This window comes from Pteropus vampyrus, unplaced genomic scaffold, assembly GCF_000151845.1.
Source record: "Pteropus vampyrus isolate Shadow unplaced genomic scaffold, Pvam_2.0 Scaffold61, whole genome shotgun sequence".
NCBI lineage: Eukaryota > Metazoa > Chordata > Mammalia > Chiroptera > Pteropodidae > Pteropus > Pteropus vampyrus.
In genome coordinates this window covers 6358324-6385503 of record NW_011888842.1, presented here as the reverse complement: position 1 = coordinate 6385503, position 27180 = coordinate 6358324, and the positions used below count along the sequence as shown (strand labels likewise).

General features: G+C 50.2%; 1 protein-coding gene and 1 long non-coding RNA gene across 6 annotated transcripts; one reads left to right on the top strand and one right to left on the bottom strand.

The window, feature by feature from the left end:
* Positions 1 to 27030, top strand: TRAF1 (TNF receptor associated factor 1). Of its 4 annotated transcripts, none has more exons than XM_011360989.2 (9): positions 1 to 97; positions 2806 to 2928; positions 3152 to 3539; positions 5495 to 5579; positions 17809 to 17874; positions 18375 to 18785; positions 20252 to 20429; positions 22142 to 22290; positions 24160 to 27030. In XM_011360989.2, exons 3-9 carry the CDS (start codon positions 3400 to 3402, stop codon positions 24376 to 24378), a joined length of 1248 nt encoding a protein of 415 aa, XP_011359291.1. In that variant the 5' UTR covers positions 1 to 97; positions 2806 to 2928; positions 3152 to 3399; the 3' UTR covers positions 24379 to 27030. The 4 variants fall into 4 exon arrangements, with proteins under 4 accessions (XP_011359291.1, XP_011359287.1, XP_023386873.1 ...); XM_023531106.1 differs by lacking the exon at positions 1 to 97 and adding an exon at positions 544 to 692; XM_011360985.2 differs by having other exon boundaries at positions 2806 to 3539.
* Positions 12424 to 21678, bottom strand: LOC111740303. 2 transcript variants are annotated; one of them, XR_002780581.1, is made up of 5 exons: positions 21447 to 21678; positions 21116 to 21343; positions 18845 to 18937; positions 13350 to 13577; positions 12424 to 12961 (listed from the first exon to the last, which is right to left on the bottom strand). It is a non-coding gene; the product is annotated as an uncharacterized LOC111740303 (long non-coding RNA). The 2 variants fall into 2 exon arrangements; XR_002780580.1 differs by having other exon boundaries at positions 21116 to 21678.
* Positions 27031 to 27180: the final 150 nt, after the last annotated feature.

Genomic DNA, 27180 nt, shown 5'->3' with positions numbered 1-27180 from the left:
CCCCGGCTTCCGCCGCCCCGGCTACGTCCTCGGCGCCCCACCGGAAGCTCCCGCCGAGCCGCGGGGAGGCGGCGGCGGCGGCGGCGGCGGCGCGGAGGTTGGTTGCACTGCACCCCGCCCCTGCCCCGCAGCACCCCGCCCCCACCCCACCCCACCCCGGGACCGCGGGCGGCGCCCCGGCCCCCGCCCCCGCGCTCCCCCCCCGGGAGTCCCCAGCCCCAGCTCGCTGGGGGGCTCGCCAAGTGCAGGCCTCGCTGCGCACGGCGGGGACCTGGAATCCGGGCTGCAGAACCCACCCGAGACCCACTGCCAAGTCCTTCCCGCAGGCGCCCGGGGCGCCCCTCGGGTTCGCCCATCCTCGAATAGTCGCGGGCGCTGCTCTGCGCACGCCGCTGGACAGGCGGCGGTAGCTAGACCACTGTCACCTGCCTTCGGGGGGCGGGGTGCACGAACGGAGCTGGGGGGGGTCACACAGGCAACCCGACATCACCGAGCGGGGAGGCAGGGGGCTGGGCCGGTGCTGGGGGACGCAGGGGATCTCAAAGGCGGGCGCCCAACCCAACCCTGGGGCGGCCTCCGGAGACTCCCAGGGGAAGTGGGGTCTGGTCCAGGTACGCCCGAAAGCAAATAGAAGGCCAGAGAGATGTGGGGTGCGCGATGCAGAGAGACTCCACGTGTGCAGGTCCCCACGGGTGAGACACGGAGATGGGAGCGGTGGAGGTTCCGCGTGGAGGAGAAAGGGGTCAAGGAGACGATAAGGAGCAGCCAGGGAAGTGGGCGGGCTGGGGGTGGGGCTTTTACGGAAGGGGTGCGGGAAGCTCAGGGGGGGCAAAGGTTGCGAAAGGAGGGGCCAGGAGTCTTGTTAGGTCCTGGCCGGAGGACTAGTTGGATAGAAACTGGGACAGACTCTGGGCGTGTGGCGACTTGGACACTGAGAATCTCTGGGGCATGTTTCTGGAGATTCAAGCGAGGAATCGGAGCTCCCATGTAGACAATCTTTTCCAGAAGTTTTGTTAAAGTGAGGAAGGCGTGTAGATGGAAGAGGAGTTTGGGATGAGGGTGAAGAGCGCTCTAAAGCGATGCGTGGTTAGGAACAGTCTCTGGGTTCTGGAATCCCCGCTCCTCTTGAGCAAAGCAAGGAACCTCTTGTACTTCAGTTCCCTCATCTGTAAAACAGGGATAATGATGATACCTGCTTCGTAGGGTTAGATGAGGCGGTGCCTATAAAAGTACTAAACGCAGCACTAAAAGGAGTACCTATTATTTTTCACTTTTATTGTTTGAGCAGCTCGGGCATATTTTCATGCTAACGGGAAGGAGCTGGTAGAGAGGGAGGCATCCAAGACAGAGGCGAGAGGAAAGGGACGAGGGAGAAACGGACCCAGAACTTGGGTGGAGAGAGAAGTCTTGGGTGCCTGTTTGTGCCAAACCAAGGGAAGGAGGAAACAGATGGGGGGGGGGCGGCTGCAGAGAAGTTTGCATGTTTGGGGGATGCAGTTAAGGGAGTGCCTTTCTGATAAACTTTTCTCTGAAGTAGGCCTCAAGGTCATTTGCTGACAGGGCCAAGCTAGAGCTGGCCCAGGTGAGGGTAGAGGTCCTGATTTACACTGCAGTGCCATGGTAACATGCTCTCTTTGCCAGCAGTCCCTGGCAGCCCCACTATTGCTTCAGGGAAGGTGGGCATTTGAATTTATCTGGGGTCAGAGGACAACATCTGACCTGCTTTGCCCACTTGTGGAGCTCAAGCAAAGTTGATGGTTGCGAGAACACTATATAAGCGTACTTTACCATTTAAATCCTTTCCTCTGATCTGGAGCTGGAAGGGCTGTGGCCATCATCAGAATACAATGTCAGAGCCTTTTCAAGCACCTCACTTGGGATGTGCACCTTGCCACACCTTCATCCACAACCTCATTTAGTCATCACAGCAGTCAGATGCAGTAGGTATTATTATTAGCTCCATTTTACAGATGCAGAAACTGAGGTTCAGAGAAGTTAAAGACCTTGTGCCACGATGCAGAGCTAGTAAATGTCCACTATTTAGGATCCCAGCTCCAATCTGACAGACCTCAAAGCCCATGATTTGAAACCACTATGAAAGTTTATAAAACCCTAGTAACAGCCCAGCATGATCGAAGTGAAGGGGTCATCTTTTCCTTTTGATAGGTGAGAAAACAAAGCTCTGGCCTCCTTCCTAGCCTCTGTAGACTTCCCCATGTGGGCTTGCTTTTGTCTCTTGTATGGGTGGAGACACGCAGAGTATGGAGTCCCACAGACTTAGTGCAAATCCTGCTCCACTACCAGGGGCTGTGTGACTTCGGACCAGAGGTCTTGCTTCTCTGCACCTATACACAGCCCCAGAATTCCCAGTGGGCTGCTCTAAGGAATAGGAAGGAAAATGTTGCCCAGCCTATAGTGGATGCACCAGGAGCCGTAGTTCCCACACAACGGTGGATCTGTGTCTCACTTGGCCTTTGAGAATAACTCTCTGTGGCTTTGTGTTTGTTTTGAGCTTTGTTCTGATCAGGGCTGAGAAGTAGTGGTGCCTGATGCGGGTATGTGGCCACCTATGACTTCCTGAGTGGGGCCATGGGAGGAGGGCCCTGAGCCGTGTATGGTTCTGAGGACTCGGACTTGAAAGGAGGGGAGGGCCCTGTGTTGTCATCCTGACTGATGAAGAATGCCACGGGCAGGGCTGCACCATCAGAGTCCTCTTGCTGCCTCTGGTTGCCTTAGCCATGGGTCCCAGAATCTCAGAGATCAGAGGAGCCCTAAGGACCACCTGTTGCTTCTCTTTTTTTTCAGATGGGGTAACGAAGTACCACTCTGCGGAAGTGACTTTTACCTGAGACGCTGGACAGAGCTAAAGCTCCTGGAACTTGCATTTTTGGACCTGCCATCAGGACCCTGGGGATTTCCACCTGGGTGGTGAGCACTCCCACTGGAATTCCAGGCTTCTCCAAAGTCTCAGAGAACATAGACAAGTCACCACAGCTGGTGTCTCTCTGCTAATGTCCCTCAGGGGAGGAGGTAGAGGAAGCCAATGGCAGCCTGAGGTTCTCCGAGAGGGGAACTCGCTGGTTCCTAAAAGTCCGTGACACAGTTGTGTTTTTCTCTCTGACTCGCTCTCTTGCCCTCTCTCACTCTGAAGAATGGACACTCCTAGAGCCTTCAATCAGCGTCCAGGGGATTTTTTTCACCACAAAGGGTAATTCCTGCCCCATCCTGCTGTGACTCAGCTGTGACGTTGAACCACACAAGCCAGTGAGAAGATAAAGTCATCAGACTCCTGCTCACGGAGGGGAGGAGAGGGGAGCCCACACCAGAATTCACCTCTTCTCTCAGCACAGACTCCACGGGTCTGGTCCCCTCCCCGGAGGAGCTTAGTCGGACCCCAGGATGGCTTCTGGCTCAGCCAGCAGCCCCCGCCCAGCCCCCGATGAGAACGAGTTTCCCTTTGGATGTCCCCCCACCGTCTGCCAGGACCCATCAGAGCCCAGGGCCCTCTGCTGCACTGCCTGTCTCTCTGAGAACGTGAGGTGAGGGGTCGAGGAGCAAAGGGCGGGTATGAAGAAGGTGCCAGGGAGGGACCCCTGATGGGAGGCAAGGGTGAGAGGAACCGGTGGCTTTGGGCAGGTGACTTCCCCTCTCTGGGCCTTAGTTTCCACACCCTTGTCTTGCAGTCCCTGACACTGTCCCCTCCTGACTATTGCTGGAAGGAGAAGTAGCCCCAGACAGATGTCAGCTGCCACAGCTGAAGGCTGTCCAGGGCGAAGCAGAGCCTCAGGCTTAGCTGAGCTCTTTACTTAGTGTGTGGCTGGGTGCAAAGTTTGGCTTCTTTGTTTGTAAAATGCCTGTAAAGCTATTTTCTACCTCCCAGGATTATTACGAGGCCCAATCAATAATGTTCCAAAAAGTCCTTGTAATGATGAATGTAAACTTCCTTAGTAAATGATGAACTGCTATACAGATACATCTACATCTTCCGCAGTATCACCCATCACCTTGTACTGTTCGCTGAGAACACTTTTAAAGGGAACAAAGACATATGTTTATATATGTATGTATTTATAGGTGATATACTTATATATGTATAAGTAATATGAATATGTATATGTTATATATAAATATGTACTTATATAAATATACATATTTTACATATATAAAAATCTACATATATGCATCATATATTATATAATACAAAAATATGTGTATATTTAACATATAAATAATGCAGAGAGATGTGACATCAATGCAATCATCAGCATCCCACCGCAAACAACTATTACATGCCTACTGTATGCCAAGCCCTCTTTCCTTTGGTCTTCAGAAGAGCATTGGAAACGTGGATCCTCTTATTATCCCATTTTACAGATGAGGACAGTGAGGCCTAATGGAGAGATTAGGTCTGCTTGCCTCAGGCCCAATTCCTGGCAAATGTGCTCCTTAACTGCCATACACCCCCAGCATGACCTTTGTGTGGGGCTTTACAGCTTAAGATGGGGAAACTGAATCAGGCCCGTTTGAGAAATTCAAATGCTTTGACGCAGGGGGAGGCTGTGAGGGGGAGGGGAGAGGTTGAGGTGGAAAGGCCAGGTTGTGGGAGTGGGGTGGTCAGAGCGTGGCTGGTTGTTCTGGACTGTCTCACTCAGGCTTTTGCACTGGGCCTCTTGGCTCCCCTCCCATTTTTCCAAAACCTGGCAGAGCTGGGTAAGGAGCTGACTGGATGTTGAAGAGGCCCAGGCCTGAGGTGCGGAGAGCCCAGTCCAGCTCTGCCCCTGACCACCTCTACCCTTGGCCAATCCATACATCCTCTGAGGCCTCATTTGTTTTCTCTGTAAAACAGGACTGATCAGTGGCTCTGCCTGTGGATCAGAATCCCTTGGGAGCTTTGTAAAAGCCCCTGTGTCACCTGGTCAGAGTCTGATACTCCTGGTTAAGAACCTCAGGCTAGGTGTTCTCTGAGGCTCCTTCTTATCCTAATTGGCCATAGTCCTCTGTAATTACTAAAACTAAGAGACCAAAACCAAATAGAGGAAGCTGAGAAGAGCAAATATAGCCACACATCCACAATCTCTTGCCTGAACTCCGGCTCAGACACATTTTGGAATGCAGAATTTTTTCAGATTTTAGAAAAGCAAAATAGTGCATTACTATGCAATTCTTCCAGTGAGGATGGGGCAGCACCTTATAACCGAGCCTATTAATATTTCTGCAATGAAACATAAATATTCCTACCCAGTGGGATAAGGAAGGGCTATAATAGCCTCCAGTCACTCAGGGTCAGGTTTGGCTGCCAAAGAAGCTCACTCCAAACTACAGGAAGACCTCGCGTGCCAATGCTTTTTAACGTTTGGGAATGGTCAGTCTGGGATTATGGGCCTGCTTACTCATTGATATCAGCTGGGCAAGGCTTTTGGAGCTATCAGGATGGAGGTTGGTACCAAGGAGTTGGGAATGCGTCACTCAGCCAAATTTGTTCACATGTCCCCAGGAACGGCGAGGATCGGATCTGTCCCAAATGCAGAGGACACGACCCCCAATCTGTAAGCCCAGGAAGCCTTCTGTCTCAGGAGAAGGTACGTTGGCATAGCCAGGAAAGGACATTTGTCTTTTTTCTTCATTTGTCAAGGTTGAGGCTACTTAGGCAACTCTTTGCACAGCCCTTGGCAGGTACCTTCCTCCTTGTCTTGAGTCTAGACTGAATTTGGTTTGTAAGCAGTAAGGAGACTGACAACACATTTGTGAAGCAACTTGCCCAAAGCCACCTGGCTGATCTGTGAGAACAACAGTTTAGACCGGGGGTCTACAAACTACAGCCTGTGGGCCAGATCCAGCCTGCCACCTGTTTTCTTACAGCCCATGAGCTAAGAATGGTTTTTTATATTTTACATGCTTATAAAAATTAAGAATTATATTTTGTGACACATGAAAATTATATGAAATTCAAACTTCTGTGTCCACAAATAAAATCGTATTGATACATGGCCACATCCATTCATTTATGCATTGTGTGCAGTTGCTTTAGTTGGAACAGAGGATTCAAAGCCCAAACTATTTACTATCTGACCCTTTGCAGAAAAAGTTAGCTAACTCTTGATCTAGATAGTTCTTCCTGTCCCTGTTTGCCCTCAGAAAGGAAGAGGCAATGGCTCCCATATCAGGCTCTGCCAAGCTGTGTCCTATCTAGGAATAAGAGAAAGCTTTGGAAGTGTGAAAGACCAAAGAGACGTCCTCAGGCCTCGTGGCGTAGAACCCCGGACCTTTGTGTTGGAAGGCCCCTGTAGAGCCCAGGGATTTCCACATGCTGACCAGAACTGGTCCATTCCCACTGGTTCACGATAAAATGATGATAAAAACAAGAAAATTGTAATGACTTTTTTTTATAAAGCCAAGTTCTTTCCATTTATAGAATCAACCTTCACCCTGAGATGTGCTCTCCGTATATATGTCTTTATATGAATGAAATGATAGTGGTAGTAAATGGTAGAATTTTTGATAAGGCCTTTACTTGGTAAAATTAAAAGAGAGCAATCATTGTGTTCATCTCCCAATTTTTAAAAAAAAAAAAATGCATAGCGATCCATGAATCTAAAGCTGTAAGAATCACTGCTCTAAATCTACGCCCTTCATGTCACATGTGTTCCCTGATGCTCGCTGGGAGATCTCAGTGTATGACTTTCCAGTGACCAGGGTCTCACTGCTCAGCCACCCTCACTGTCCTCACTGTGAGGCACCCGGCTCCTTGTAGCCAGAGCTCTCCCTTGCCACAGCCCAGGGGTCAGGAGCTTGGTGTGCAGTGTCCAGGGATGGCTCTGTATAATTCATTGCGTGGCAGAGATGACTCCTGTGCCTGTTTCTTTGTCTGTAAAATGAAGAAGCTAAGTTGGCTCTTCCAGGCCTTTCCAGGACCTGCGATGTCCAGATTACCGGTCAATGGCTGGCAGGGCGGCCCTCCCTCCCACCCATGGGAACCAGAGGCTGACAAGCTTCCACCTCCCTCTCCCTTCTCTGCTCTAGCTCCTCTCCTTCAGAGACTTGGAGGGATTTCCTGCCCCACATAGGGTTGATTTTGAGGGCTCTCCCATCTCCTCATCAATCCTCCCCTGTAGGCCCTCAAGGGAATAGTAGTCAGGATCCAGTGTATTTCCTGGAATTTTACACTCCGCAGTGTGGTGAGAGCTAATGGCATAACCTGATCCATGGAATAACTTTCTGAGCCTCCCTGTTTGGGCATCTTCATGGACTAACCAAGAGATGTGAGCCGCACAGACTCATAACTCTGAGCCGCGTGCTCCACCTGCACAAGGAAAGGCACAGGCTAGATGCTCCCTGAGGCCCCGCCTGCTTGAATGCTCCAGGACTGTTGTTTTGAACTTGTTTTAGGTTCGCCTCTTAACAAAATTAATACACATTTTTGTATAAATCTTGGGTAATATAGATAAGAGGTATTTTAATATTTCTTAATCCAGTAGTTTTAATTTTTTCATCTTCGTTAATGTGACATCAGATGACAGTGGAAATGCTTTGATTAAAGGGGAGCCTGGACCCCTGTCCTCTTAGTTACCCCACTTCTTTTTCTCGCCCCAGCCCCTGAGGACTTTGGGGATGCCTAGGGCCCCGCAGAGCAGTTTGCAGCTTTTGCTTCCTTAAACCAAATGAAGCAGCTCTGAGGGTGGAATCGCAGGCGCTACGGGGTGGGAGAGTTGCTGCCTGCGTTTGGGGGCGGGCAGACCCCCCCAGCAGCATGGGTTCCATTCTCACCCCCGGCTTCCTGATGTAGGCATCACTGCGCCCCCAGTGGAAAGCTGGGAGGAGCGGTGTGAGCCAGTGGTCTGAGTCCTCCACAAAGCCACATCGTGGAAAGACCAGGGACTCCTCCAGCTCCTGACCCTGAAGGGAACTTTGGGGGACTTTTGACTAAAGGAAAGCAGCTGATTATAAGTCAACACTTTCGTATGTGGTAATTGCGAAGTCTGTGCACCTGGGGGTAAACCTGGGCCGTGGAAGTGGGTGGAAAGGCCGGGCCAGAGACCAGCTGAGCTAAGCCGTCCTTGCAAACACTGTCCATGCCATCTGCTTATCGGTCTGTCCTCATCCTCTGACCTCACTAGATTATTATCTCTCCAAGAAGTCCTCAGAGTCATGGACCCATTAGGTAATATAAGAAGCAGATATTAAAAGGTTACTGTTGACCTAGTTAGAGGCTTGGTCCATGCCTGGAATGGCCTTCCTGTAGAAGTGACAATGAAGTAGCAGAGGAGCTAGCGGCTGGAAAATAACATTCAGCTCTGTCTGCCTGCGACCCTGTGAATGGGATTGTTTCTATTACTTTCTTCTCTTTCGGGCCACTCAAGGTCAAAAGCAAACTGGCATCTGCTGCCAATGGCTTACAATAATGCCTTAACTTATTCTAGAATCAGAAAATGATAGGAAGTCAAGCTGTCTAGTCTAATTTCCGTTCTGTTCGGGATTCCTGCCAGGTGGCACGTCCTTCCAGTGATGGGGAGCTCAATACTCCATGAAACAGCCACTTGCACCAAAGGGTAGTCTGGTACCGTTTTCCTCTGTCCTGAGCCGAAGTCTGTCTCTCCTAAGGCCACAAAAGTCAAGTCAGTCAGCATCCTGTCCCCCGAGGAAGTCCTGCATTTGAAGAAAGGTGCTGACCACATACATCCCTCTTGAGTCTGTCCTTAGTCTCTATGCATGTCTGTGTCCTTTGAAGTGTGATGCCTAAAAATGAACCCCCGAACCCTTATACTTCTGAATTTGACAGTCTCATCTGTAACTTCATCGATCCTGTGACACCCTCTCACAGGTGGGGGTGATATCCCTGTTTCGCCACTAGGCGTTATAGCGAGGCTCAGTGAGGAGGTGTGCCTGGACCAAAGTCATATAGCAAAGGGACTCAAAGCCAGGCTCTAACTCCTGCCGCCTAGGCATTTTCTCCTCTGCTGCCTCCAAATGTTTTATGCAGGCCTAAATAACATAGTCCGCCTTAAGTGCTGGAATCCACCAAGTGCTATGGAGAAACAGAAATGAGCAAAACTACTTTCAACTAGGAGAATCAGGCAGGGCTTCTTAGAGGAGGTGGCAGTTGAGCTGAGCAGAGGTCGCCAGAGAGGAAACTGGCTTAGGCACAGAGGAGGACAAGAACTGGCAGGCAGAGGCAGGCCGACTGGGTCTGCCCTGTCGCCGCAGAGTACCTTTCCTTCAGGAGTCTAGACTGAATTTGGTTTGTAAGCAGTAAGGAGACTGACAACACATTTGTGAAGCAACTTGCCCAAAGCCACCTGGCTGATCTGTGAGAACAACAGTTTAGACCGGGGGTCTACAAACTACAGCCTGTGGGCCAGATCCAGCCTGCCACCTGTTTTCTTACAGCCCATGAGCTAAGAATGGTTTTTCATATTTTACATGCTTATAAAAATTAAGAATTATATTTTGTGACACATGAAAATTATATGAAATTCAAACTTCTGTGTCCACAAATAAAATCGTATTGATACATGGCCACATCCATTCATTTATGCATTGTGTGCACCTGCTTTAGTTGGAACAGAGGATTCAAAGCCCAAACTATTTACTATCTGACCCTTTGCAGAAAAAGTTAGCTAACTCTTGATCTAGATAGTTCTTCCTGTCCCTGTTTGCCCTCAGAAAGGAAGAGGCAATGGCTCCCATATCAGGCTCTGCCAAGCTGTGTCCTATCTAGGAATAAGAGAAAGCTTTGGAAGTGTGAAAGACCAAAGAGACGTCCTCAGGCCTCGTGGCGTAGAACCCCGGACCTTTGTGTTGGAAGGCCCCTGTAGAGCCCAGGGATTTCCACATGCTGACCAGAACTGGTCCATTCCCACTGGTTCACGATAAAATGATGATAAAAACAAGAAAATTGTAATGACTTTTTTTTATAAAGCCAGGTTCTTTCCATTTATAGAATCAACCTTCACCCTGAGATGTGCTCTCCGTATATATGTCTTTATATGAATGAAATGATAGTGGTAGTAAATGGTAGAATTTTTGATAAGGCCTTTACTTGGTAAAATTAAAAGAGAGCAATCATTGTGTTCATCTCCCAATTTTTAAAAAAAAAAAAATGCATAGCGATCCATGAATCTAAAGCTGTAAGAATCACTGCTCTAAATCTACGCCCTTCATGTCACATGTGTTCCCTGATGCTCGCTGGGAGATCTCAGTGTATGACTTTCCAGTGACCAGGGTCTCACTGCTCAGCCACCCTCACTGTCCTCACTGTGAGGCACCCGGCTCCTTGTAGCCAGAGCTCTCCTTTGCCACAGCCCAGGGGTCAGGAGCTTGGTGTGCAGTGTCCAGGGATGGCTCTGTATAATTCATTGCGTGGCAGAGATGACTCCTGTGCCTGTTTCTTTGTCTGTAAAATGAAGAAGCTAAGTTGGCTCTTCCAGGCCTTTCCAGGACCTGCGATGTCCAGATTACCGGTCAATGGCTGGCAGGGCGGCTCTCCCTCCCACCCATGGGAACCAGAGGCTGACAAGCTTCCACCTCCCTCTCCCTTCTCTGCTCTAGCTCCTCTCCTTCAGAGACTTGGAGGGATTTCCTGCCCCACATAGAGTTGATTTTGAGGGCTCTCCCATCTCCTCATCAATCCTCCCCTGTAGGCCCTCAAGGGAATAGTAGTCAGGATCCAGTGTATTTCCTGGAATTTTACACTCCGCAGTGTGGTGAGAGCTAATGGCATAACCTGATCCATGGAATAACTTTCTGAGCCTCCCTGTTTGGGCATCTTCATGGACTAACCAAGAGATGTGAGCCGCACAGACTCATAACTCTGAGCCGCGTGCTCCACCTGCACAAGGAAAGGCACAGGCTAGATGCTCCCTGAGGCCCCGCCTGCTTGAATGCTCCAGGACTGTTGTTTTGAACTTGTTTTAGGTTCGCCTCTTAACAAAATTAATACACATTTTTGTATAAATCTTGGGTAATATAGATAAGAGGTATTTTAATATTTCTTAATCCAGTAGTTTTAATTTTTTCATCTTCGTTAATGTGACATCAGATGACAGTGGAAATGCTTTGATTAAAGGGGAGCCTGGACCCCTGTCCTCTTAGTTACCCCACTTCTTTTTCTCGCCCCAGCCCCTGAGGACTTTGGGGATGCCTAGGGCCCCGCAGAGCAGTTTGCAGCTTTTGCTTCCTTAAACCAAATGAAGCAGCTCTGAGGGTGGAATCGCAGGCGCTACGGGGTGGGAGAGTTGCTGCCTGCGTTTGGGGGCGGGCAGACCCCCCCAGCAGCATGGGTTCCATTCTCACCCCCGGCTTCCTGATGTAGGCATCACTGCGCCCCCAGTGGAAAGCTGGGAGGAGCGGTGTGAGCCAGTGGTCTGAGTCCTCCACAAAGCCACATCGTGGAAAGACCAGGGACTCCTCCAGCTCCTGACCCTGAAGGGAACTTTGGGGGACTTTTGACTAAAGGAAAGCAGCTGATTATAAGTCAACACTTTCGTATGTGGTAATTGCGAAGTCTGTGCACCTGGGGGTAAACCTGGGCCGTGGAAGTGGGTGGAAAGGCCGGGCCAGAGACCAGCTGAGCTAAGCCGTCCTTGCAAACACTGTCCATGCCATCTGCTTATCGGTCTGTCCTCATCCTCTGACCTCACTAGATTATTATCTCTCCAAGAAGTCCTCAGAGTCATGGACCCATTAGGTAATATAAGAAGCAGATATTAAAAGGTTACTGTTGACCTAGTTAGAGGCTTGGTCCATGCCTGGAATGGCCTTCCTGTAGAAGTGACAATGAAGTAGCAGAGGAGCTAGCGGCTGGAAAATAACATTCAGCTCTGTCTGCCTGCGACCCTGTGAATGGGATTGTTTCTATTACTTTCTTCTCTTTCGGGCCACTCAAGGTCAAAAGCAAACTGGCATCTGCTGCCAATGGCTTACAATAATGCCTTAACTTATTCTAGAATCAGAAAATGATAGGAAGTCAAGCTGTCTAGTCTAATTTCCGTTCCGTTCGGGATTCCTGCCAAGTGGCACGTCCTTCCAGTGATGGGGAGCTCAATACTCCATGAAACAGCCACTTGCACCAAAGGGTAGTCTGGTACCGTTTTCCTCTGTCCTGAGCCGAAGTCTGTCTCTCCTAAGGCCACAAAAGTCAAGTCAGTCAGCATCCTGTCCCCCGAGGAAGTCCTGCATTTGAAGAAAGGTGCTGACCACATACATCCCTCTTGAGTCTGTCCTTAGTCTCTATGCACGTCTGTGTCCTTTGAAGTGTGATGCCTAAAAATGAACCCCCGAACCCTTATACTTCTGAATTTGACAGTCTCATCTGTAACTTCATCGATCCTGTGACACCCTCTCACAGGTGGGGGTGATATCCCTGTTTCGCCACTAGGCGTTATAGCGAGGCTCAGTGAGGAGGTGTGCCTGGACCAAAGGCATATAGCAAAGGGACTCAAAGCCAGGCTCTAACTCCTGCCGCCTAGGCATTTTCTCCTCTGCTGCCTCCAAATGTTTTATGCAGGCCTAAATAACATAGTCCGCCTTAAGTGCTGGAATCCACCAAGTGCTATGGAGAAACAGAAATGAGCAAAACTACTTTCAACTAGGAGAATCAGGCAGGGCTTCTTAGAGGAGGTGGCAGTTGAGCTGAGCAGAGGTCGCCAGAGAGGAAACTGGCTTAGGCACAGAGGAGGACAAGAACTGGCAGGCAGAGGCAGGCCGACTGGGTCTGCCCTGTCGCCGCAGAGTACCTTTCCTTCAGCACAAGCTGAAACCTGAGCAGAAATGGCCCCTCCAGGCATCCGGGACCTCAGGCAGTCTGTGCGCCCAGCGCAGTGGTATGGGCAGGGCCTGGCACACTACAGACCCTCTGTTCTGTGCAGTGGCTTCACAGAGGTGACTCTCATGTTCTCGGCTCACATTCTCGGAGGCCTGCAGGTCGCTGAGTGGGGGTGCCTCTCGATGGAACCCTCTGCTGAGCCTGTCGCAAAGGGCCTGGGGTAAGCGGGGTAGCTGAGAATACCACACACCCCCAGACTTCCCGGACGCAGACAGAAGGACAAGTGTTCCCTCAGGGCTGGGATTTTGTTTTCTCTGTTTCTGTTTCCTCCTCAGAAGAAAATCCACAGCAGATTTTATTTTTAGCAGCTTGAGGCAATGAGACCACTCATGGGGCCGCTTGTGGCACCAGACATACACCAGGCTTGGCCTAGGACTGAAGTCCCAGCCTTCCTCTGTAACCCCAGCCTGGATCCCTCTCCTGTCCCCTCAGCCCCTGGCCTTCAGACGAGGCTACCCTTTGGTCAAGGGAGGGCTCCCTGATGTGGAGGAAGGACCCTGGACAAGGACTCCAGGCCCCTGGCGTCTACCTTGCCTCTGCCCCGAACACGCGCTGCCTCCTGCCAGTCACTGCCCATCCCCGAGCTTTGGCTTTTTCATTCAGCCACCTCCTCAAGTATACAAGCCTGGTGTTGCTTCAAGCAAGCCAGTCGTCCAGTTTTCCCATCTGTGTTAAGGTGAAGGTCGTCTCGCTCTCTGCCTGCCTCAAGGGATGATTGCCGGCATCCCATGAGATAGCATGCAAAAATGCTTTGGTCCTGTAAAAATACAAATACAGTTAGGGACGTTGCTCACCAACCTGAGGAAATCCAATGGGAAAATGGGGTTTTATAGAAGTCATTATTAAGAGTCTGAGATGTGAGGATTAAATGATGCATGTATATGACAGCCACTGCGGGAGGAAAAGGATGTCCCAAGGGCAGTGCTTAATCCACAGGAGTAGCACCACCACTAATAATAATGCTGATGATGATGACTAACATTTATCGAACACTACATTAGGCAGAATGATGTTCCCCAAAGATGTCCACATGTTAATCCCTGGAACCTGTGTATATGTTGCCTTACATGGCTACATGAGTCTGTTTGGGCTGCTGTAACAAAGTACCACAGACGGGATGGCTTGAACAACAGAAGTGTATTTTCTCACAGTTCTGGAGGCAAGAAGTTCAAGATAGGATCGATTTCTTCTGAGGCCTCTCTCTTCGGCTTAGAGATGCCAGTGCCGCCTTCTTCCTTGGTCTTCTCCTTGTCTTCCCTCTGTGCGTCTGTGTCCAGATATTCTCTTATAAGGACACGAGTTGTATTGTTTTTGGGCCCACGCTGACGACCTCATCTTAATGTATTTACCCACTTAAAGACCCCATCTCCAAATACGGTCATGTTCTGGGGGTTAGGGTTTCAACACATGAATTTGGGAGGATACACCTTAGCCCGTAACAATGGCAAAAGGGACTTTGCAGATGTCATTAAATTAAGGATCTTAAGATGGAGAAACTAACCTGGATTATCTAGGTGAGTCTAGTGTAATCACAAAGGTCCTCATAAGAGGGAGACAAGAACGAGTCAGAGAGAGATGTGAAGATGCTGTGCTGCCGGCTTTGAAGAGGGTGGAAGGGGCCGTGAGCCAAGGAATGCAGACGGCCTCTAGAAGCTGGAAAAAATGAAACAGATTCTCCCCTAGAGCCTCCGGAAGGAACACAATCCTGCTGACACCTTGATATTAAGACTTCTGACCTACAGAACTGTAAGAATAAATTTGGGTTGTTTTAAGCCATTAAGTTTGTGGTATTTTGTTATAGCAGCAATAGGTAACTAATGCAGAATTTCCATGTATTATCTTATTTAGTCCTCACCGTAACTCTATAAGGTGGGGCGGGGTACTATTATACCCTTTTTGCAGAGGAGGAAAGTTAAGATATGGAGAGGTTAATACTCTCCCAGGGCCACCCGGCTAGCATGTGAAGTGACCAAAGTGGGCTCTGCACCCTGGCAGGCTGGCAGACACCCCATTAACGCCTGTGGCACTCTATGGAATTAGTGACTGATTAACTGATGATGGGACTGTGGGCAGCCTGGCTGGCCACTGAGGCCTCTGAAGACCTCTCGGGTCACTCCTGCCATTGGAGACTGTCAGCCATTGGAGATTGGTCCCGTTCCATACCCATCCACACAACAGAGATGACCCCAGCATTCATAGAGCACTTTCCACCCAAGCAACGGGCCTTTTCCTGCGCCGGCACACCAGTAAGGCTCAGCTGCCAAAAGAACACGTGCCCTTCCACCTGCGGGTGATTCTGGACTTCCAACCTCGTATCTCATCCCTCCTATGATGTTCACTTCCAGCTTAGAACCACAGAGAGTTCGTGTCGTGGACTTCGAGGGAGTTTCAGAGCCTGAGAGGTTCCACTAGTCTGTTCACCTGGAACCAGGTCTACACCTAGCGTCAGGCCCTCCATTGTTCCCACAGGTCAGGAAGCTACCTGCAAGGCGAAGCTGCGTCACTGCACACTTCCCAAAGCCAGCTCGGTCTCTCTGCCAAGGCTGCCCTCTACCCACCCCCGATAAAACATCTGTTTTTTATTCTTCGTTGGGAACAACTTGTGCTTAAAGCCCGGGGTGGCGTGGCGAAGAGGGGTTGGTCCTTTGCTGGGCTGTGTTCTGTGTCCCAAACCAACCATACTCATTAAGTCCAAAGCTCTCGCTTCTTTTACTTTTGAAAAATAATAACTAGTGTAGCTTTGTATTTGCTCAGCCCTAAAGACCTCTGTCGTCCTCTTTTATTTATCCAAATCTCCTTTCATTTTACCCCCTTAGATTATTTTTAAAAAACAACAACAAAGCTCTTTGAAAATCAAGATATTATTTATAGGCAATAAAATTCACTCATTTTAAGTGCACAGTTTGATGAATGCCAGTAAATTTATATAACCATGTGAACACCGCAGTCAAGATGGCAAATGTTTCTTTTCTGCACCTTGTGCCCTTGGTTAGTCTCTCCCAGCTGCAGCCTCACACGTCCACTGGTCTGCTCTCTGTCACTGTGGTTTTGCCTTTTCCAGAATCTCACAAGAATGGACTCATCGTAAGTCGTCTTCTGGGTTTGATTTCTTTCATTTAGCATAATGTTTTTGAGGTTCCTCCATGTTATTGCGTATAGTCTTTTAGTCCCTCTGATTGCTGAGTAATGTTCTGAAGGGAAAAAAAAAAAAAAAAAAAACGATGTGTTTATCCATTCACCAGATGATGGATATTTGGGTTGCTTCCAGTTTGGAGCTGTTATGAATACAGCTGCCAGGAACATTCACATACACACATAAACATATGTTTCAGTTTCTCTTGGGTAAATTCCTAGGAGTAGAATATGTGGCTTGTACGAGAACTTTATAAGCATGGTTTGTTTGTAACTTACAAGCAACTTATAAGTCACTTTGTAAGCATGATTTAACTTCATGAGATACTTCCATGGTTTTTTTTTTTCCCCAAAGTGGCTATATTATTTTGCATTCCCACAAGCAACATTCATATGTTCCAGTTCCTCTACATCCTCATCAAAACTCGGTATTGTCATTCTTTTATAATTTTAGCCATCTAGCGAGTAGATAGTGGTATTTCATTATGGTATTACATTATAGTTTGCATTTCTCTGATGACTAGGGAGGTTGGGCATCTTTTCATAGACTTGTCATTTATACATCCCCTTTTATGAAGTATCTGTTCAGTATTTTATCCATTTTTGTTAGGTTGTTTGTCTTCTTATTACTAAATTGTAAGAGTTCTTTATATATTCTGAATACAAGCCGTTTCCAGATCGATATTTTGGAACTAATTTTCTCGCGGTCTCCCATGGACTTCCTCTTGACGAGAGATACAGTTGACCCTTGAACAATGTAGGGGTTAGGGGCACCGATCCCTCACATCGTAGAGAATCCATGTATAACTTTGACTCTCCCAAAATTTAACTACTAAAGTTGTCCCTCGGTATCCATGGGGATTGATTCTAGAACCTTCTGTGGATACCAAAGTCTGCGGACGTCCAAGTCCCCTGTATAAAATGGTGTAGATCACCGCATACAGTTGGCCCTCTGCATCCACAGACTCCCAACCGCGGATGAAAAATAATACAGATACTTATTGAAAAAAATCCTTGCACAAGTGGACCTGTGTAGTTCAAACCCACATTGCTCAGGGATCAACTGTAGTGATACGGTGTGGGAAGAACCCTGTGGCTATGCTGCTTCCTTACTGTTCCTTCTTGGGCAAATCCCTTCCCCTCCGTGAGCCTGTTTCTTCATCAGTAAAATGAGAACAAAAAACCTGCTCTATCTTCCCCACGGTGTCCTTAGGGGCCGAGGAAGAATTAGGGCCCTGAAAGCATTTTGTAAACTCCTTCGACCTATAAATAGCTTAAGGGTAGTGTTGAGGTGCTATTGAGTACTGAGACCCTGCTGTGCCCCCGCCCTCAGGCTGTGCATTATCCAGGAAGGAGAACAGGGCAGGGCAGGCACACCGCAGTCTAGGATGGGTTGCCAAGGAAATGTGCAGAAGACAATTGTGCACAGTGTCCCATGGACTTCTGGAGAAGGAAGGTGTTCACTTGTGCAACCAGCATGTCCCAGGTGTCTCCTCTGTGCCAGGCCTTGCCCTTAGCACCAAAAACACAGCCGCGACCCTCACAGAACTTCCAGACCAGTGGGGACAACCAGAGACGAATGGTGATGATGGGGCTGTGTGGCTCGTGCCCTGACAGAAGTAACAGCTCTGCCTAGGATCACAGCAGGGGCCCTGATCCTGTTTTGAAGGAGGGTCACAGAAGGGCCAAAGCTCGAAGGGTGGAAAAGAGTCAGCCGGGCAGAAGGAACAGCAGCATGTGCAAAGTCATGTGGCCCAGCCCAGCTTATGCCCTGTTGGATCCTGGTACTTTGCAGAGAGCCCCAGTGGTTGTTCCTGGGACTCCCTAAACATTCAGTGACATGTTATTATTTCCAGGATCACCCTGAGGTGGCTGCTGATGGAGTTGGGTGCCCCTTTGCAGGTGTTGGCTGCTCCTTCAAGGTAAGCATCTGAGTGTGAGGAAGGACATCTGTCTACTACAGCCCTAGACCACTGGGTCTCCCCACTTCAGCTCCTCCAGGATTTTCCCACAACATCAAGCTAGTCCTCTGAATGTCCCTTACAATGATGACTTTCTTACTAGTAAGTCATTTCTATACTCAGGGAAGTTCTTAAGATCTCATCTTAACTTTGTAGCATCCCTAAAATGACACCACCACCCCTCCACCCGCCATGCCTCTCTCCATGGTTTTAAATCATCATTGTGCTCAAAGACAGAGCAGGGTTGTTGCTGTCGAGCTGGGAGGCACATGGCTCACGGTGGGCCTGTCTGAGGTCAGGGTATTCCTCCGAACCCTCTCACTGCACGCAAAGCAAATTCCCTTTTTCTGGGTGAATGGATCTGACTTTCTCTGGGAACTTTTGGTGGCAAGACCCTCCACTGCTCCCTGGTACTCCCTCCACCTTCTCGTTTTCACTGACCAGCCCTAATGTCTCGGCAGGGGAGCCCAAAGTCCATTCAGGAGCATGAGGTCACCTCTCAGGCCACCCACCTAAACCTGCTGTTGGAGTTCATGAAACAGTGGAAGGCCCGGCTGGGCTCTGGCCTGGGGTCCGGGCCCATGGCCCTGGAGCAGAATCTGTCCGACCTGCAGCTGCAGGCGGCCGTAGAGGTGGCTGGCGACCTGGAGGTGGACTGCTACCGGGCGCCCTGCTCGGAGAGCCAGGAGGAGCTGGCCTTGCAGCACTTCATGAAGGAGAAGCTCTTGGCCGACCTGGAGGGGAAGCTGCGTGTGTTTGAGAACATTGTCGCCGTCCTCAACAAGGAGGTAGAGGCCTCCCACCTGGCCCTGGCCGCCTCCATCCACCAGAGCCAGCTGGACCGCGAGCACATCCTGAGCTTGGAACAGAGGGTGAGCATGGGAGGCAAGGGGACCTTCAAGCCTGGCTCAGGGGGTTCCCTCTGCCCCACCTTGTCTCCTGACCAGTAGACCAGCCTTTTTCCTGTTCATTCTTCCTGTTCAGAGCAGTCTCCCCTCCATCAAAGTCTCCTGTGTCCCAAGACCTTCCGGGAGGAACACTGAGTCATAAATTATAGTCAAGTTCAACCCCACCCCCCACCCTCCATCTAGTGCTTCATTTCCTTTGCTCGAATTTCTCCTATAATAGGACACTCCCTCCCAAGCAGCTCACTCCATTGCTGGACATTCTTCACTATTAGAAAGTTCTTCCTTATACTAAACTGAAATTGGCCTCTCTGTGTCTTCCCTGCATTGTTCCTGGCCCTGCTCCTCCGGGTCCACAAGACGAATCTGCCTTCTAGTCCCCATGGAAGCAGCCAGTGATTAGGCTAAATGCCCCCAGTACCTTCACCTTTTCATGCTAGCACGCAGTTTCATGCTGTTATTATATGCTCTGGCTCAGTCTCAGAAGGATTCCACACATTCAGAGTGGTAGTCCCAGACCAACTCCAGGTAATCCACTTATCTGACAGCTTTTGTTTGAGCAGGACGGTCCCTCCTTTGTTCCAGAGCTTATACTTTTCTTAATATAACCAATCACCGTGTTAATACTGCTTTTTTCTCTTTTCTGTTTTTTTTTTTTACCAGCAACATTACATCACTGTCTCATGTTGAGTTAGGCCTGGATTTTAGTTGCATCTCCACCATTAACGTGCCGCATAGGCCTGAGCAAGTCACCTTCCCTGTCAGAACTTCAACTTTCTCATCAGTAAACTTAGGGATTCAATTTCTTTTTTAAAAAAAATTCTTTAAGAACACTCACTTCTACTCCTGACTTCCCTACCTGAGCACTCCCAAGGATCAATCTATAGAAGACCCAGGCGCTGGGTTCAAGTGACCGAGTAAAGCCTTCATGTATGTGACCCTTGCCCCAGTCAGAAGGTGGACTCTCAGAGGGCAGCAACCACACCTTTAGTTCAAGAAACTTCCCAGATCTGCTCTTACACACCAGGCACCGCGCAAGGCACGGACACAGAGGAAGAACAAGCTCCCCAGCCCTCGGCAGGGGAGACCGTCTATCAGGCAGGAAAGGCAGGATCCTAACTGCTTTCATAAAGCTGCTGTAAGGGCTCTGTCAGGATGAGAGGGAGCAGGAGCGGCTGAGCCAGGCCGGGGGCCGAAGCCCCCCCAGAGGAAGGGCTGTGTGAGCCTGATTCCTGATGGATGAATAGGAGCCGGAGAAGGAAGGAAAAGGAATTCCAGGCAGGAGGGACAGTGTGTTCAAAGGCAGATAGACATGCCTGAGGGAGGCATGGTCAGGAAGGAGTATTTGGGGGCAGATCCGTCTCCATACCTCACGGTCCCCACCCCACCCCCAAGCCGGGGCTCTTGTCCTGGCTGAATGGGCTTCCCCACAGGTGGTGGAGTTGCAGCACACCCTGGCCCAGAAAGACCAGGCCCTGGGCAAGCTGGAGCAGAGCCTGCGCCTCATGGAGGAGGCCTCCTTCGATGGCACCTTCCTGTGGAAGATCACCAATGTCACCAGGCGGTGCCATGAATCAGCCTGTGGCAGGACTGTCAGCCTCTTCTCCCCAGGTAACACGTCCCTAGGGGCACGGAGACCTGCTGTGGAAGGCAGGCCCCAGTGGGCCCAGGAAACAAGGAGGGGGAGCAGTCATATGATAGCCATGCTGTGTCCAGTTAGGCCAGTATCCATTCAGGCCACCTACTATGCTGGGACCGCAGAGAAGGCAGGTGCCCGGCTCAGCCCCATAGTGCATGTGCTGTTTGAACTGGGCACGCTGTCCACCTCCCCGAGTGTTAGTCACACTCTGCAGATAGGAGTAAAATTGTTACTGACTTTGCTTGGGCGTCGGATGTGAAAGGAAGTGCAAATGAGAGGGTGCAGAGGATAGTTCTCACAGGTGAGTCCCGTGGGACCCTGCCCTCAGCGGTCCGAAATCAGACAAGCAGAGAACTAGGCGGATGATCGTAGGTAACGCATCGGGGAGTCTTGTGTAAATCAGAGCAGTTCTTATTCATTTCTGGGGCCCCAGGGCCGGGCACAGTGTCCTGCATAAAGTAGTTACTTAGTAGCTGTTTCCCTTAATTAATTGATATCTGTTCATATAACAATGTGTATATTCAGCACAGAATGCTCAGACCTGTGTGCTCTGCCTTTTGCCTCGTTCTTGTGCATCTAAGTAAACAGGTGGGTCATTAAAGAGGATTTCTGCCGATGATGCTTTGAACGACCGCTCGCCTTTGCCCCAACTTCATACCTTTCCTGTCCATCAGCAACTCTGATGCACCCAAGACCGACAGGGCAGGGATGAAGAGAGGTGTCAGAGTTGGCTCCATATCACACAGCAGGGCTGGGTCCCAAAGCCAGGCCCCTTTCCTCAGGAGCAGGGGCAGCCCCCTTCGTGGGGTGGCCCACCGCCAACTCACAGGCTTTTCCTCCTCACTTCTTTGCAGAGAGGCACAAAGCAAGCATTGTCTCTGGCTTCCTATTCCACCAAGAAGACGTAAGGGACAGAGATGAATCAGACTGTCAGCCTGTCCCTCCTCCACCCCTTCCTGCCTGCCCCACCACACCCTGTCCCTACTTACCCCTCTTAGAGGGGCCCTTGTGGTGACAGCCATTGGAACCCACACTACATGGCCCTTTCAGCTGCCCCAAGAAAGAACCCGCAGGCTCCTGTGCTTAGTCACCAGGGGATGATTCATCCCTTAGGAGCCTTTGCCAAGGGCGCCCAGCAGAACTGTGAGCCGCCTCACTCTCCCCCATTCTCCCAGAGTCCCCAGCCACTTGGCCCAGGGCAGCAGAAAGAAGTCAGTGTTGGGAGGTAGGAGGCCTGGCCCCTAATCCTGGTTCTGCCCTCAGCACACTCTGAGGCCCACCACTTCCCCCTCGCAGGGTTTGGCTTCCCAACTGCAAAATGCAGTTTGGTTAAATCAAAAATGTGGTCCCAGAGCCAACAGCACCACCATCCCCTGTTAGCCATGCACATTCTCAGTCCTCACCCAGCACTATTGAGTCAGAAACTCCGGGAGTGGTGTAATTGGCTTGGCAATCTGTGATTCCGATGGCCAGTTGACAGCCACTGGGCTAGATGATCTCCAAGATCCAGGTCCTTTTTGACTATAATGTATATAATGTAGAAGAATGCTGGGTCCCAACCCCACATTTCTTAGTTTCGAGCCAGTGACCTTGGGCATGCCTAACCGCGGGTCCCAGTTCCTTCATCAGCGAAGTCCAGCACTTTGCAGCTGCCTCTATGCTGACTCTGGCTTCCACATTTCAGCTTTCTACACTGCCAAGTACGGCTACAAGTTGTGCCTCCGGCTCTACCTGAATGGGGACGGGACGGGAAAGAAGACCCACCTGTCGCTCTTCATCGTGATCATGAAAGGGGAGTACGATGCTCTGCTGCCATGGCCTTTTCGGAACAAGGTACGGGGCCACGGGAAACAATAGGGGTGGGGTCGGGGAAACCTGGGTCTTTGTCCTGGTTTAGCCGTGAACTGGCTGGGTGACCTGGGCAAGTCCCTTGCCCTCTCTGCATTATCAGTTTCCCCTTTTATAAAACAGGAGCCTGCGTTCACATCTAGTAGCCAAGGCTCCCTTCAGCATCATGAGTTCAGGGGCAAAAACGCCTGGATCAACACCACTGGGAGGCATGTAGAAATGAAATTCACATGGCGGGGTGAATAAGGAAAGCTTCCTGGAGGAGGTGCTGTCAGGTTAGCCTGAAGTGGCCACATTTTTAGAAAAAAGGAAGGAGGCAGATACCATTACACACCTATTAGAGTCGCCAGAATCCAAAACACCGACAACACCAAATGCTGACGAGGATGTGGAGCAACAGGAACTCTCCTCCATTGCTGGTGGGACTGCAAAATGGTCCAGACACTTTAGAAGACAGTTTCTTAAAAACTGAACTGCTCTTACCCTATGATCCAGCAATCACACTCCTTGGTACTAAACAGATAAGTTGAAAACTTAGATCCACACAAAAACATGCACATTTATAGCAGCTTTATCTATAGTTGCCAAAAGTTGGAAAAGCCAAGCTGCCCTTCAGTAGGCGAATGGGTAAACGAACGGTGGTTCATTCAGACCGTGGAATATTTTTCAGCACCAGAAAGAAATGAGCTCTCAGGCCATCAAAAGATATGGAGGAAACTTAAATGCATATTGCTGAGTGAAAGAAGCCAATCTGAAAAGGCTGAATACTGTATGATTCCAGCTACACGACATTCTGGAAAAGCCAAAACTATGGAGACAGTAAAAAGATCCGTGGTTGCCAGAGGTTGAGGGGAGGGAGAGATAAATAGGCAGAAAACAGAGAATTTTTAGGGCTGTGAAACTATTCTCTATGGTACTATAATGATGGGTACATGTCATTATACATATGTCCAAACCCATAGAAGGTACACCACCAAGAGTGAACTAGGGATGTAGTGTCATCGATTATAACCCATGTCCCATGAGGTGGCAGCATGGAAGGTTGTGTGAGGGCGGGGTCTATGGGAAATCTCTATCTCTTCCATTCAATTTTGTTGTACACTTAAAACTGCTCTAAAAAATGAAATCTGTTAAAAATGTTTGAAAGGGTGGAAGTGCCACGGTGGTCTGGTATGAGTCAGTAGGTCAGTGGTTTCCATACCTGCTGGGGAGATTTTAAAATGACCAGTGACTAGGTCACACTACAGTGAATGGTGACGCCTGAGCATCGGTATTTTTTAAACTTTCCCAGGGAATTCCAAGTGCAGCCAAGTTTGAGAACTGCTGCGGTGGTGGGCGATGAGAAGCTGTTTCATGCCCTGACGGGCATTCCAGTGACACATGCCGGGGGAGAGGGTTTGTGTCACTGAAATCGTTAGCTTCTTAGGGGCACACATATCTGCCCTGTGCAGACAGAGTTCCATTTACGTTTCTGGGAGTTGATTGACAGCCCCTCAGCAGAAAGCCTATCTGTTCCTGCCCCCGCACCTTGCCCAGGAGGTTTCAGCATAGTTGATGATCAAACATCTCAGAGCAGGAAAGGGCATTACGGGTTATGAGTGTGTCTTCCTCCTCAGTGCCTAGTCACAGTTTTAGCTCGCAACAGCCAGCAAAACCAATGGTCGCATCCAAATTCCCCCTTCCTGTAGGATAGAGTGGCTGATTCCTAATCACAGGACAACCAGGCATGGTCCTGACATTGTTTCTTTGACTCCTAACCAGCCTGAGCTCAGGGTCAAGGGGCTACACAGGTGGCAGACACAGAGCTCGGTGCGCTGCCCAGGGCCTGACCTCCACCATGTCCTTGCCCTGCAGGTCACCTTCATGCTGCTGGACCAGAACAACCGTGAACACGCCATTGATGCCTTCCGGCCCGACCTGAGCTCTGCATCCTTCCAGCGGCCCCAGAGTGAAACCAATGTGGCCAGTGGCTGCCCACTCTTCTTCCCTCTCAGCAGGCTGCAGTCACCCAAGCATGCCTACGTGAAGGATGACACCATGTTCCTCAAGTGCATTGTGGAAACGAGTGCTTAGGGCGGGCAGGGCCACGTGGGCCACACCCGCGTCCTGAGGGAGCACCAGCCTAGGCTAGGGGAGTAACAAAGTGCCCAAGGGCCTGCCCTTGGTGCACAAGGCCCCAGGGCACACCGATGGCATGACCTGAGCAGGGCCGACAGACTGGCTGTAGCGGCCATCAGCTTAGAGTGGCAGAACCTTGGGCTAAGCCCACAAAGGCAGAGGATCCAGAAGGAGGTTGGTGGCAGGACTGTTCCCTCTGCACTGACCATGCAACACTGGAGGCCCGGGAGCCACTCCAGCCCTGAATGCGAGGTGGACTGTGACCAAGATGGGGAGGGGATGGGGACCAGGCCTGGGGCAAGGATGGTGAGCTAGAGATGTGAGGCCTGAGCATGGGACGGTCTCTGTAGGGCCACCATGGAGACCTGGAAACGTGCTTGCTGTCTTCCTGCCCAAGATCAGACCCAGGGGATGAAAGGGACAGGGTGCCAACATGAACTCAGTCTGTCCAGGCGTGGACTGAGTCCCCATCTCTTAGAGTGAACAAGCAAAGTCCGAGGACTGTGCTGGGGTAGAGGAAGGCATCAAATTTGGATTTGAAGACCTTCAAGGTTACTTCTAGCCCAGAAAGTCTCTGAGTCTAGGCTTTCTGCCCCAGGTGAGACCTAGGGCTGCAGGGATTCTGGAAACATCCAGGTTCCTTGTGCCCTCCACGTTCCTCACTCACCTTTAGTAGCACCAGGTGGGCTGAGCTGGCCCACACAGCACCTGCCACCCAGGCCTGGCAGCTCGGCTTCCCGCAGATGCAGCGGCACACACATGCCCTGCGTCCTGTGCCTCCCAGCGGAACTCCCCTTCGCCTCCTCCAGGGGAAAGCAGGCCACTGAGCTCCCGGGGGTATCCAGAAGGAGCACGAAGAAAGGGAAGCATAAACTCGCCACTCCCTGCCTGGGGTCCCAACGCCTTCCTTGCTTTCTAGAATCCCATGTCACCTGATCAACCGAGGTATTCACTTCTCTCATTGACTTATCAGGGCCTCTGAGCCACTAGCAGAAGTTGTTTTTTTAAATATGCATAAAATCAAAGAATTTTTTTTTAAATTTCTTTTGAAGTTTTCATGAAGCGTGTGGTTGTAGGAGTTGGTCGTAACTGAGCCACGTTGGAAAAGACCATTGCCACGTTCTCAGTGGCGCTGCCAGCCTTGCAGGTGACTGGTGTCCCGGGGCTGGTGCGCTGCCAGGGACATCCCCCTCCGTCTCAGTCTTCTCCTCTCTGTAATGGGGGGAGCCGCCCCAGCCAGCTTCCTTCCCTGGGTTCCGTGGACCTCACAGGAGATACTGCCAGGAGAGACTAGAGAGGGAAAGGCCCGGGCACCGCGGCCTACCTCGCATGGCCTGGCTGTGGCCTGTGTTTATCTTCTTACCTTGGAGGCCTCACACAACCAATTCCTACTCAGACCCTTGCCCGGCTTCCCAGAGACCCCAAAGATTCATGCTACCGCTCGGAGCTCTCGGTCAGGCACCCAGCCTTCCCTGCAGCTTACTCTTCTTCCACTGTGATCAATGGCACTGCTCACACCTTCAGGGTTGGCTCCGTGAAATGGGCCGGCAGCCCTGCCTGTTCTCCCTGAGAAAGTCCTCCCAAAAGAGGTGAGGGAGCAGCACAGCTCAGTGGGCTCGATGTATCAGAAATCCCAGATCCAACCTGAGTCTACAGCTGGTACCCCATCCTGCCTCAGCCTCTTCATTTGAAAACGGGGATATATACAGGGTTTCTCGAGGCCCAAACACAGTAATGAAGCACTAGTGCTTTGTAGTATGATGGCATTTTGCCATGCATGAGGGGCTACGAACCTGTCAGGGCTCCTTTTCCTTGTCCCCACTGCTGACAGCCTCTCACTAATGGAGACCAACTTGCTTCCTCGATGAGTGTGAATAACAAGGGAAGGTCTAGCCTCGAACGTTATGGGACTTCTACCTCAGAGCTGGTGTTCCGGCAATAACATCCTCATCCCCAGTCATCGAGTGCTGTGGTGAGAAGGGGTTTGCAGGACAAGCTGCTGCTCGGGACAGCTATTACTCTACACCTTCAGTGGCTTTTTCCTGATGGGAAGAGACACAGACTCTCTTTAAACACTGTGAGAGCGGCCATTCTTTCAGTAAAGCTTTACTGAGACCTGTGCCAGACCCTAGGCAGGGGGAGGTAAAATGGGCGCCCTACCCTCAAGAAACTCTTAGTTGAGTGGGGGAAACCGATCCCTAAGTAGATCATTGAAACCGACACATAAGAGAAGCTCAGAGAAAACACAGGATTCCAGATCCGTTGGGTGAAGCAGGGAGGGCTTCATGGAAGAGGTGGCATTTAAACTCGGCCTTAAAGTAGTTTGAGATGCAGAAGATAAGGGTGTGGGGGAAAGTAAAATCATGCAGATGGAAAGCAGCCTTGGCTTTGAGTTGGGACCATGGAGCAGAAGGCAGAGAGGTAAGTTGGGCTGGAGCACAGAGGCATTGAAGGCGGTTTCATCTGCTGGAACCAGCATGGGGTGGGGTTGGGGACATCCCACATCTCCTGTGTGTGACCCTTTGGGCTGTTTACAGCAGGATGAGACAATGATTTAAAACATTTACTAATTTATCTTCCAATAAAGCCCTATTTTAAGTGCACCAAGCACCTGACATTTCACTTCTTTAGAAGTAAAAAATAGAAACGATACTAACATATAAAATATATTACTAATATATAACATATCTACTTATTGAGGTGTAGAAGTATTAAATAAGATACTTACTATAAACTCCAATTTCAGAGTCCTTAAAA